Source organism: Macrotis lagotis, chromosome X (assembly GCF_037893015.1).
Source record: "Macrotis lagotis isolate mMagLag1 chromosome X, bilby.v1.9.chrom.fasta, whole genome shotgun sequence".
Classification (NCBI taxonomy): Eukaryota; Metazoa; Chordata; class Mammalia; order Peramelemorphia; family Peramelidae; genus Macrotis; species Macrotis lagotis.
In genome coordinates this window covers 77,236,308-77,248,331 of record NC_133666.1, presented here as the reverse complement: position 1 = coordinate 77,248,331, position 12,024 = coordinate 77,236,308, and the positions used below count along the sequence as shown (strand labels likewise).

Below are 12,024 nucleotides of genomic sequence, written 5' to 3'. Positions count from 1 at the left end.
TCCCACTACTCCCTCATTTGGAGGACCCAACTCTGCTGACTGCCTGGGTGGCCTTGGAGAAGTCACTTCTCATCTATTTCCCTTTTGAAAAATGAAGGGATTAGGGACTAAATGACCCCTCAAGTTCCTTCTGTCTAAAACCAAGCCCAGTTCTAATCTTCAACCCTTCTGTGGGCATCATAGGATAGATATGTGCTTGCCAGATCATCCAGCTGGGGCCAGGAGAGAATCAAAAGGATATGGGCTCCTGTTCTTAGGCTGGCCATTTCCTGAGCTGTGGAACCAAGGATCCCAATATGGGTGTTACCCAGGACATGGTCTGAGCCCACCAACCTCACAGGCTCAAAGTCTGGGGCTTTTCTGGTTTTATTAGAAAAAGAAGAGGAGAGTTGGCCAGAGGGTAGGCAAGTGGGCAGGGGCCATGGCTTCCCAAGAAAAGAAACAAAAAGGCTGGGCAAGGCCACCCTTTTCCCCCTCTTATAGCCTTTGGATCAAGGCTATCCCAGATGGGGGCTGAAGTGAGGGGAAGTGGGGAGGCCTGAACCAGGGTTTACTCTGCCTCATTGAAACGAGTCAGCATGGTCTTGTGCAGGCTCTCCTTGTAGGACTCAGATGCGGTGATGCCATAGGAGCTGCCCCGGGCGCCCAATCCTGAGCCACGGACACGAGTCTGGGCCTGAGAAGACAGAGGGTTAGTGGTAAGGGGAGAGGTGGTCAGCTCTTTGGGACCCTGGCCGGGGGGGGGGGGAGAGGGGAAAGCACACCTCAATGGGAGTGATAATTCCTTGTTTCTTGCGACCTAGTCCACTGCCTTCCTTCCAGCCCATAGCCTGCAGCATCCTACTGCCAATGTTGTCACTGCCCAGCCCATCTCGAGTGGGCTGTTCAAAGTCCCTGCAAGAAAGAGGAAAGAAATTGAAGAATGAGGAGAGGGGGCTCAACAAGCCTGAGCTTCCCTCATCCCATTCTCCCAGACCACGCCTGGGCCTACACAGAGCACTCACACAGTGGCAGCCGTCACAGTCCCAGATTTCCTCTTCTTGGGTTCTGGGGGCTCTGGGATGCCGTACTTCTCTCGACGCTCTGCTGCCCGGTCCCTATACTTCATCTGAGGCAGACCGAGAAGCCCAGAGTCAGGGCAAGGAGAAGGGCAGGACTGAGGGCAGGTAGGACAGACAGAGAAAGGCCTCACCTCCATGTCACTTTTCTCCAGGGCCTCTAGCTCATTTTCAGACAAGTGAGCCCGCCGGTGAATCTCCAAGTTTTGCTAGCAAATGGGGAATGGAATGAGACAGATGTCCTGGTCCTTAGCTGCCTGCCCCACTCCCTTCCCTTATAGTTGCCCTGGCCTCCACCCAGGCCTTCCTTATGCACATACCTTATGCAAGCCAGAAAGCTGCTGGTGCCGGATCAAGGCCTCCTTGCTAGGGAACTGGCGTCGGCAGAGTAGGCAAGCCAGTTTCTGCCAGTCGGTCAGCCTCTCCTCCCTCTCGGCACTCCGCTCAGGCTCCTCCTCGCTGTCACTCTCACCGCTGTAGGCAGCCACTAGCCCCCGGGGTGGACTCTGGGAAGGCACAGGGAGCAGTTTAGTACCACTGAGAAGGCCCAAGTAGGGAAACTGCCATGCCCATCCCAACCATGGACCTCCTTACCAGGCGGTCATCACTTGTTAGCTTTGGCAGGTCCATGGCAGTATGCTGTCTCTCAGCCAGTGTCCCCTGGAAGAGGAGACAAAACAGACAGGGATCCATCATCAGTGTGGGAACTGAAGGACATCAGGTGGGGGGGGGCATAAGGAGAGAAAGAGCACCTTCTTCTCCAGGATGGCATAACCAGCATCAGCTGTGGCTGACTCCCGTCGTTCATCCTCTCGCAGAGAGCTGATGGGCTGGAAACTGTTTTTAAAGTTCTCCTTCTGTTTGTTGAGGCTTCGGGCCCAGCGTTCCATGTCCTTGGCTATCTGCAGGAGGGAAGGGGCTGTGGCACCTGCCTGATTCAGAGGCCTCGGGCTGCTTTCTGCCTGGCCTACTCCCTGGGTCATACCTGTTGAGCTGTCTTGGTTTTGTGCTTCTCTTTCTTCTCCTTGCCTTCCTTCAAGCTTCCTCCTGTCTCCTTGTGCCCATCAGTCACTTGCTCCAGCGCAGGGACATAGGTGCGCCGCTCCCCATCCCAGTAAAGGTACTGTTGACTCTGGGAGTTGTAGTAATACTGCCAGGAGAGGAGAGAGGCTAGGGGGGGTGTGGCCTTCCAAGACATCGCAAGAGCCCTCAAGTCCTTCAGGCCCTCTGCTGTTACTCACCTGAGAGTTTGGGTCATAGTAGAGTCCTGTCTGTGGGTCATAGTAGTAGCCCGACGTCTCGTCATATTGGTAGGTGGAGACATCAGGGATTGCTGTGGGACAGGGGAGAGAGGAGCACACCAGGCTGCTTTTCAGGGAGAGTTTAGAGCCGGCAGTGGGGGTAGTCAGGGAGGTACATGAGAGTGGGATGGGGAGGAGGAAAGGGGTAGCTCCAAGGGAACCCTAGCCCAGCCCCAGCAGGTACTCACGATACTGGCCAAAGGAGTCTTGGGCAGCTGGGCTGGTAGTGGGTGGGGGTGCAGAGCTGGGCTGGGCTGGGCTGAGAAGCTCAGCCTTCAAAACCGCAGGGGACACGATTGTGTAGGGCTGGGCCTGGGGGGAGATGGGAAGACAGGACAGGACAGCTCTATCTTGATGCCTAATGATGACATGGCCCACCCCTCCCTCCACAATGGCATACCTGGGGGTTAGACACCACTGCCTGGACACTGGCCCCCTCAGGCCCTGGCTGCTGATAGATGCTAGGCATGGCACTGGCCTGGGCTCGGGGAAAGGTCTGGATCAGGGGCACTGCTTCAACACCAGCTACGCACGGTTCCAAGGTGGCTTCGGTGGCTGCCAGGAAGTAGTGACCCAGGGTTAGTTAGGGTCAACTCCCGCTCCTGTCTCTCCTAATATTGACAATACTAATGCAAAGGACCTCACCTGCTCCAGCAGGGTCTCCCTTGCTGCCAGTCACACCCAAGGGCTTGGTGGCCGCTTTCAGGTAGCCACTGTGGCCATAGAGTGTGGGCTCACTGCTTGGGCCACAGTAGGCCTCATCTTGGTGGTAGTAGTTGTAGTCTGCTGCTGGCTCCTCAGGTGTTGCCCAGCTCCCCTCCCCACCCTGGGATGCCTGTAGAATAGGGGGAGGGATGGTCAGGTGATGGGGTGGGTGTCAGGCAGAGCCTCATGCCTCTGTGAAAGGGAGGCTGGTACCAGTCACTGCACATCAGTCAGAGGGCCAGGACAGTGACGTCACCTCCCAGGAAGATAGGCAGAAGAGAAAAGGGAAGTTTAGAGAGAAAATTGCTTCACCCAAGTTCACACAAGCTAGTGAGTGACAAGAGTTAGGATTTCAACCCAGGTCCCTAGATGCCAAATTAAGAGCTCCCCGAGAGGAAATGGTCACTAAACAGATGTCTGCCCACAGATCCAGCAAAGTGGCCTCTGGAATCTCCAGAGAAGTAAAATAAGGGGGTGGAGAAAGATGTTCTCAAGATCCCAAAAGGCTCCTTAGCCCAAGCTCTGGGATGTGCAGCCTTCCTAAAGTACCTGTGATATGGCCCACTGGGCAGCAGCAATTGCTGTACTGGCAACAGAAGCAGCGTTGATGCGGTTGCCATCGTTGGAGGCCATGTCCCTGTGGGTGAGGTGGTACATAGAGGTCATATAGACTCAGGAAGATAGATGGAGTACAGAGTAGGAGCAAGGGCTTGGCAGGGAAGGTGGGGAAAGGAGTTCTCACCTCTTGGAGCCCTTGGCAAACTCTACATTAATGGTTTTGCCATCAATGGTGAGAGGAGGGTGAAGAGCCTGGAGAATCTGCAGTAACTGAGCTGCCTCCTGGAGAGAAAAGGCAGGGTCAAGCCCCAGGCCAGGGCTAGGGTCTGCCACCCCATTCCTGCCAGCCCTGGGGGCCCTCTGGGCCCCCCTCTGCCGCCCTCACCACGATGGTGGAGAGCTGGATAAAGGCGAAGCCCCGATTCAGCTGGGTCTGCTTGTCCTTGATGACCCGGACATTGGAGGAAGACAGCACAGCATAGGGGGCCAGGGCTCCCAGGATCGAGTCCATTGTGCTGTGGGGGTTCAGGTTGCGCAGGATGATGGCTTTGAGACAATAAGAGAAAGATATCACGGTGAAGGTCAGCTGTGGCCCTCCCATCACCCAACATTCCTCGGGGCCCCAGGCAGGACTCACTGTCATTGGCATTCTCTGAAGTGGGTTCAGAGCCCTGGGAGAGGGCCTGGGGGGGCAAAAGCCCTTGGGCTGGGTAGGGCTGGGGTAGGGGAAGCAGGCCTTGGCTTAGTTCCCGGCCACCCAGAGGTATCAGCTGTGGGTCCAGCCGTGCACCCAGTGGCAGCTTCTGCTCTGCCTCTAGAAGAGAAAAAGGAGAGGTCAATGGCCCCAAGGCCTATTGAGAGACATCGAACCCCCACCCCCCCATCTTTCCTGAGTCCAGCAGACCTGACTTGGGCACACCACACTTGAAACACTTCTCCCGACGTTTGAAGTTTTGGACTCCACACTGCAAGGAAAGCAGAGGCCAGATCAGGCATGAGGCAGAGATGGGCAAAGGCCACCAAGAAGTCCCATCTGCCCTGTTGTTGTCAGGCTGCTTGTCCTGCAATTTCAGTGCCCCTCTGACCCCAGCTCCAGGCTAGGCACCCTGGCCCCTCCAAGAAGCCCAGCCTGAACACAGCCTGCTCTGGCTCACGTGTCTTTTCAAATTCCTGAGAGGCAGACCCTCCTCTGGTGGTTCGAGGTCCAAGCCCCAGCCCAGCCATCCCCTGCTTGGCTGGTCATGTCAGTGAACCTTGACTGGTCTCCCATTTTCTCCCTTGTTCCAGCGTGGTTCTGCCAGCCCTCCCCTGGCTCCCTTCCTGGCCTTCCCTATTCTGCTCTGCTAAGGGCAGCTCACCTGCCTGCTGTGGGCATACCAATAATCCCATGGCATCAGCTTGTTTTACAGAGAAAGGATGTCATTTGCCCAGGGTACTAGAGCTAGAAAGTCTCCTAGCAGAAGACTCTTGGGTCCTTCCCCTGGATTTTCTGCCCCCTCCCCCCATGGAATAATGGAGATGGTCTCAGGAGGAACCCCAATAGTGAAGTGCATGGGAAGGCAAAATCCTTCGCTGGAAGCTTCTGGGCCCCAGAGAGAAGGACTGGGAGTCAGGTCTGGGAGTTTCAGGGACAGGGGGACAAGGGCCCAGCCAGAGCTGGGATTCATCCCTACTTTGCTCCTCACCTTGTTGCAAAGCCAATCCTCATTAATTTTAGGTTTGGGGTCACTGTAGTGCATGGAAACCTTCTGGCCCAAGATGCTGAGGGAGTGCTGTAGGGAAAAGCAGAAGCCTGTGAGGCCCAACCCCAGGGGGCCAGCGCCTGGCACACACCTCAGCACAGGAGGAGAGAGTGAGCCAGCCCTTCAGCTGAATGGATAAAGGACAACAGGGAGTGGAGGAAGGGAGGGAGGGAGGGAGGAAGGAGGGAAGGAAGGGAGGGAGGAGGCCACGGCCGCAGGGTCTGGCCCCTGGACACTGCTGCTGCTTCTCCGGACACAAGCAAGAGCACGCACACGCGTGGACACACACCAGCAGGCACGCACTGTCTAACCAACACCACTGAGGCGGTCAGGGGATCTGCTTGGCCCTGACACAGGCCACACTGAGGGGCCTTGTGTTCCCAAGCTAGACTCAGTGATATGAAAGAAAGAGCAAGAGAGTGAGAAAGTGAGTAAGAGAGAGACAGAGAGAGAAAAAGGGGGAGAGAGAAAAAGGGAGAGAGAGAGAGAGAGAGAGAGAGAGAGAGAGAGAGAGAGAGAGAGAGAGAGAGAATGAACAGAAACATGGAGAGGAAGAGAGAAAACAGCAACAATTAAATATTGCACCTCTTGCCGGGAGGCCTGCTCCCCCACGGTCCATCAACCACACTAGCCTGCTGGCCCCACAGGCCTGGCCCTGGCCTTGGCCTCCACAGCTACCTTCTGCCAACCAAGGCCCAGACAAGGACGCCACACTTGCCCTATCCTGCCATGCCAGCCTCTCCTCAGCACCCTGTCCATTTGGCAAATGACTACCAGCTCAGTGGGATAGGAGGGACTCTGGGTCCCTTCACTCTTCCCTGGTGGAAAAGGGGCAACTCCTAGGCCTTGAGGTGGAAAAAAGTGGGGGACAGTAGAGTAGTAGAGAGGAGACACATATCAGCTTGGCCCTGCCACGCAAGAAACCTGTGGCCAGTCCTGGACCGATCAAGCTAGCCACGGGAATGGCTCCTGGGGCCCCAACCCTGGGCCCCTTCTCAGATCTGCCCAAGTCAGAGGTGAGCACAGGGCAGAAAAAACCAACAGCCAATCCAAACACACAGAAAGAAAAGAGACCAAAAGCTCTGGGGGATGAGGGGGGCAGGCGACCTCAGGCCAGTGGCTCATGGCTCTTGAGTGAAGCCTTGGCTGGGCTGGAAGGGAGCCCTGCTCTGAGGAGGGGGTGGGGAAGTGACAAAGGAGAGGGCCACCCCCCTGCTCCCAGACATCCCTAGCCACACCTTCCACTCAGCAATCAGGGGAGGTGGGGGCAGGGAGGTCCAAGGATCCCTCAGGACTGAGGAGGGCAGGAAGCGAGGGGGCAGGCAGGGGCCGGCGCCTGTGCCCCAGGCAGCGCTGGTGTGTGCGTGGGGGGGGGGCAGGGTTCCAAGTGCAGCAAAGCAACCTGATTGGCTTCCATCCATCGTGCAGCGTCCTGCAAGTGACTAAACTCGACGAAGGCGAAGCCCCGGCTCTGACCTGGAGACAGCATTCAGATACAGACGCAGTGGGTTAGTCAACAGCTGGAGACAACGGGCAGGCGTTCCTAGGGGCAGGGCTGGCGGGGCAGAGAGGGAGGGAGGAAGGGGGGGCCAGAGAAGAGTGGCAGGAAGGGCCAGGGCTGGAGGAAAAGGGACAGCATAGGCTGGAACTGCCCATGAGGGTTCAGGGGCACCACCAGCATGGGCTGAAGGGAAAAGTGGGGGCCAAACCAAACTGATCCTCTCTGCGGAGGGAATAGTAGCCAGCCCCTTGCTTCCAGATGCTCCCTGAGTTCAGTCTACTCAGGAATGTTCCAAATGGCTCAGAACAGAGACCAGAGATCAAATGCAAGAGTACCTCACCTCAAAGGCAGGAGGACTCCAGCCCCATTAGATGCTTCCAGGAAAGCTATGGTTCAGATCTTGGGGGTGGGAGTGGGGGAATTGGGAATGGAAATAACCAGGTTGGCTCTGGTCGAGGAGGGATGGGGGGGGCAGATGAAGCCCCAGTCCCCTAAGTCCATATGAGGTGAAGGTCAGGGCGCGATTGAAGGTGCTTCCCCATGTCCCAATGTGTCCAAGCTAAGGCATGAATTGACAGACAATGGCACATGGGAAGAGAGGCCTTGATTAAGGCTCTCCACCCTTCAAAAAAGGTCAATGGGGAGCACTGTGACTCAGGAAGGACTACAATCAGCAGGTAAGAAGGAAAGGGGGATGGTGGCAGAGAGAAAGAGAGAAAAGGCTGAGAAAGGAAAAAAAGGAACCACCAAGCTGAGTGATCCCCATCGTGCCTCAGCTACCGGTCCTGAATCTGTCATCTGGCATTGACTCCAAACCTCCAGCCTGCAGTAAAAGGCTGGGGTCGCCAAGTCACTGAGCACCACTCCCATTCCCACAGGCCTTGCCCAGGACAGGCAAGCGGCGCCATCTCCTCTGGATTTCAAGACACAGGCTATCAGTGGAGGAAGGGCATGGTGGGCACAGAAAATTGCCATCTCAGATGCTTAGGGAGGGAGCTTGGCCCCATCAGAGACATCCCCTCCCCAGCCCAGCACCAACTTCCAGGATGCCCCAGTGGAGGAGCTTCGGGGAAGGAGGGAAGGAGAGAAGAAAAGCAGTCGGTGATCTCAGCTTCAATGGACAGGTGGGAAGGGAAAGGGAAGGGGCAGGAAGGAAAGATGCGTTGGCCAAGAGCAGCAAGAAGCAGAGCCGCTGGAAACAAAAGCTCACCTGAGGACTTATTCCGCATCAGCCGTACTTCCCGAGCCTGGATCCCATGGGACTGCAGCTGTGCTCGGATCTGTGAGGAAGGCAGAGAACAGAGGCCTGAGGAGGCTGAGTGAACCAGGAGAGAGGCCTAGGCAGGGCAAAGATGGAGAAAGAGAAGAGGAAAGAAAGAGGGAAGAGGGGACCACAGCCAAGGTGGAGTCCAATGCTCTCCTAGGGATCCTTCCCCTGGGCCATCACTTGATACTAGCTAACAGTGGCTTGTGCCACAAAAGGCCCCACTGCACTCAGTGGGGAAAAGGGGAGAACAGACTGCACTTGAGACCTCACATTTTCCTTTTTCTGCCTTGGAATTGCCAACCTGGAGACCATGAACTATGTTCTTAAAACATTTTGATCAATGTACTTTACCATAATTGGTTTTCTTTGCCATCTTTTGCATTTACAAACATGGCTTGTTTGGAGATGGTCTGAGGGAACCAGTAGAGCAAAACAGGTCAACAATTTTGTATGAGGTACCCCTCTGGTTCCCCAAATCAATCCCAAGCCCCAGATACAGGGATGTCAACCAAGAAATTCCATACTCTCAACTCTTTCTATACCAAATGACTCAGAAAACCTCTCATGGCAATGGATGGTGGCAGCACCCAGAAAAGGGCTTCATTAGGACCACAGACTGAAAGGGCTTGAGAACCACAAAGCTGCCAAGTTCAGAGAACTCCCAGATCTAGAGCTTACCCTTCAACCTGTCCATCATTCAAACACCAGAAGCCCCTGCTAGCTTGCCTACAAGATCTGCTCCCTTTCCTATTCCTATTCCTCAGGATTCTACCAGAATCCTTTCTCTCCTCCCAGCTCCAATTTTGCAGTCCCTTTGGACTCGCTCAGGTGAGTAGCATATGTAGGACTCGCTTGGGAAGCCAGGAATTCCACCCCTGCTACTTCTGTGTCTTGAGTAAAGTCTGTGTCCCCTAGAGGCATCATTTGCCTCTGATCCACATTCTGACTCCAACTCAAGCATTCCACCCTTTCTCAAACTATTCCCCTTCACAACCTGCTATCTGTTGGGGTATCTCTTTTGCCTGCCTCGGGCTTCTCTTCATCTCTGTTCACACCATCTCTCATCTTCTTTCCTGCCCCATCTTATTTTGCAGTTCCTTTGAGCCCACCTCCTCTCCAGGGGCTTCCCGTGGCCCCCAGAGATAGGGTCCATCACCTGACATGGCTCTCTTCTCCTTTTCATGTGCCCCAGTGGCATATGTGCTGGAGAACCCCATCCCCTCTCCATTCCCCCATTAGAACATAAGCCCACAGTAGGATCCATGTTGGGTTTCTTTTTTCAGGACCTCACCCATAGCACACACTAAATGTTTTGAGAATGGAAGTGGATGATGAGGCAGTGAAATAAAGGTCACATTCCAGGCTCTGGAGGAGGATCTTGGGAAAAGAGAGGGATGGAAGATAGGGCAAGGTACAGATAGCTCAGAGGAAGAAGGGGCTCATGGGGTTGGCACATGGGGACATGAGGCAGGGGGCCAGGGAGGAAACTCTTTACTGAGTCCCCCTACCCAATAGCTCTTGCTCCACTGGACCAACAAGAAGCATTCATATGAGACGACAGAAGACTAAGAAGGATGACAAGCAATTGCTAGGGTCAGGAAAGGACAACTCAGGGTGAAGCCTGGAAGAGGAGGGATGGAGGCAGGGCTCAGGTAGGAGAAGGAATCAGTATCATATAGGAAAAAAAGAATGAAATGAGTCTGAGGAACACAGGGAGATGAGGTGAGGCCAGAGGAAGCCCCAGAGGGCCTTGGGTGCCAGGTACAAGAACTTGAGACATCATTCTATAGGTGATGTTTTATCATTCCAACTTTGGGGGTCCAGGAACAAGGAGGGGAAAAAGTGTCACATCTTTCTTTTCACTAACCTTTGGTTTCCTTTGTAATATTCTGTATTTTATTTTATGCATTCAAGACATGATTCTAAGGGTCCACAGGTTTCACCAGACTGATGCCCAAGAGGGCCATGCCACCTAAAAGGTGGAGAAACCCTGCTCTAACTGGACTTATCTTTGAGGAAGAGGGAGGACTTACTAACAGCTAAATAGCACAAAGATGGCTGCAGGCCTACTCAGGCAGGGGAGACTGAAGGGGAGAGAATCAGAGCCAGAGTATTCATCAGTCAAGAGTGGAGGGGGAGGGGGGAGGGGAAGAGGAAGAAGAGAGTGGAGAAGCTGAACCATTAGTTAAGCTGCAGGAATCAGGGGATGGAGATATGGATACAAGACAGATTATCACACATGAGGAAACTTTGGGAGTGAGCAGGGCAGCAAGGACAGCATCAGCTAGGGAGACTGCTTTGCAGGGAGGGCTAGGGAAAAGACACAGGACTACAACGAAGACCAGCAAGTCAGAGGCATAGCACTAGGATAGATGGTTCCTATCCAGGAGGATCCTAGGCACCCTGAGCCCTGGGTACTGGGACGGGACTGATGAAAGCCCTATAGCTTAATGTTTGTCCTTCATTTTCTTTCTTTTCTTTTTTTGGCTTTTCCAATGGGGTTAAGCAACTTGTCTAAGGTCACACAGCCAGGTAATTATGAAGCGTCTGAGGTGGGATTTGAACCCAGAGCTGGCACTCTATCCACTGCGTCACCTAAGCTGCCCACCTATAGCTTATGGCTCATACCAGCTCCTGGCTCTTCCACCCACACTCCTACAGCTTCACTGTTAAGGTGAGCCCCTGCAACCCAGGGTCTGGGGCAGGAGTGTGACTGCCAGGTGGTGGAGAGGAGGGCCCCAAAGGCACATACGTCATTCTCTGCGGCCGCCTGAGGCAGCATCCTCAGCATGATGATGTGACTGGCCTTCTCTTCCTCCTCCTCCTCCCCTTGCTCAGTCCGATAGTCCTGGTCCCGGTAGTCCCCATCTCCAGGGAAGCCTAGAGGCTCGGTAGGGCTGTCCCTCTTACGTTGCTGTGTCTCAGAACCTGAGGAAGCCTCGTAGGAATCCTGAGAGACAGAAGGGGATGACAGAGTTGAGCCTGGAGGCCAGTCATGCTGCTCTCCATGGCTTTGAAAGTCAGAAAAGCTCAGTGAAGTCATAGACAGGCAGGGCCTTCTGCAGGGCTTCTGGCTGGAACCCAAATCCCTTCACACACCCCTCAGAACACCACCCCTTCCTTTCCTCTAGTGGCAGGAGAAGCGGGAGACTCTACCCCATAGGAGACAGGGAGATGCAGCTACCCGTCTCCCAAACGTAGGCACTACAAAGTCCCCAGCTCACGGCAGGCCAATAACTCTAGAGTACCAAGGGCCAATAGCCAATTCCAGCTTCATCCTTGGCCCTGAGCAAATGAGTCCCTGTCCCTGCCAAGAATGGCTGACTGCCAGCAGTACTTTACTAAGAAGACCCAAAAAGCTATTTGTTTCCCCCTTTCCCCAATCCACACCCCCAGCCATGGAACCAGAAAGCCAGGCTAGTACTCCAGGTGGGAGGGAGGAAAGCCCAGCTGAGACCCTAGCAAATAACAATAAAGGGAAGACTGGAAGGTGATGTTTGGCCTTCGTTCTCAAAGAAGACCACGACATCAGGAAGGTGATGCCATGACAAGCACATGAACTGGACTGGAGTAAGAAGATGCTGTGCTAAGTCCCCAGCCTCACTTTCTCCTCCAGACCTGTCTGGGTCCAGGAGCCAAATATGCATCAGGATGACTGGATATGGTCCTGGATGCGAGGCAGTCAGGGTGAAGTGACTTGTCTGAGGTCACACAGCTAGGAAGTGTTTAAGTGTCTGAGGTGGGATTCAAACTCCCTTCCTCCTGACTCCAAGGCCAGTGCTCTATCCACCATACTACCTAGCTGCCCTTGGAAGGTGGGACAACAAGAGTAGCTCACCTGCCACCTCTGTCTGGGTAGGCCAGATCTGGTCTATGGAATCTGCCAAGGGCT

General features: G+C 54.6%; 1 protein-coding gene across 3 annotated transcripts in view; it reads right to left on the bottom strand.

The window, feature by feature from the left end:
* Positions 1-348: 348 nt before the first annotated feature.
* The window catches only part of RBM10 (RNA binding motif protein 10), a 20,289-nt gene continuing 8,613 nt past the window's right edge, over positions 349-12,024 (bottom strand). For 2 of the 3 annotated variants that reach the window (XM_074206718.1, XM_074206720.1), the window contains exons 4-24: positions 10,885-11,082; positions 8,076-8,145; positions 6,767-6,840; positions 5,308-5,394; positions 4,527-4,587; positions 4,260-4,436; positions 4,008-4,168; positions 3,807-3,904; positions 3,614-3,701; positions 3,005-3,194; positions 2,760-2,914; positions 2,548-2,671; positions 2,300-2,391; positions 2,044-2,208; positions 1,811-1,960; positions 1,653-1,718; positions 1,379-1,564; positions 1,193-1,267; positions 1,005-1,108; positions 765-894; positions 349-676 (exon numbers count right to left, since the gene is read on the bottom strand). In XM_074206718.1, the coding sequence (XP_074062819.1) occupies positions 551-676; positions 765-894; positions 1,005-1,108; positions 1,193-1,267; positions 1,379-1,564; positions 1,653-1,718; positions 1,811-1,960; positions 2,044-2,208; positions 2,300-2,391; positions 2,548-2,671; positions 2,760-2,914; positions 3,005-3,194; positions 3,614-3,701; positions 3,807-3,904; positions 4,008-4,168; positions 4,260-4,436; positions 4,527-4,587; positions 5,308-5,394; positions 6,767-6,840; positions 8,076-8,145; positions 10,885-11,082 (2,577 nt within the window). In that variant the 3' untranslated portion in view covers positions 349-550. The remainder of the gene's footprint in view (positions 677-764; positions 895-1,004; positions 1,109-1,192; positions 1,268-1,378; positions 1,565-1,652; positions 1,719-1,810; positions 1,961-2,043; positions 2,209-2,299; positions 2,392-2,547; positions 2,672-2,759; positions 2,915-3,004; positions 3,195-3,613; positions 3,702-3,806; positions 3,905-4,007; positions 4,169-4,259; positions 4,437-4,526; positions 4,588-5,307; positions 5,395-6,766; positions 6,841-8,075; positions 8,146-10,884; positions 11,083-12,024) is intronic. The other variant, XM_074206719.1, reaches the window with a different exon arrangement.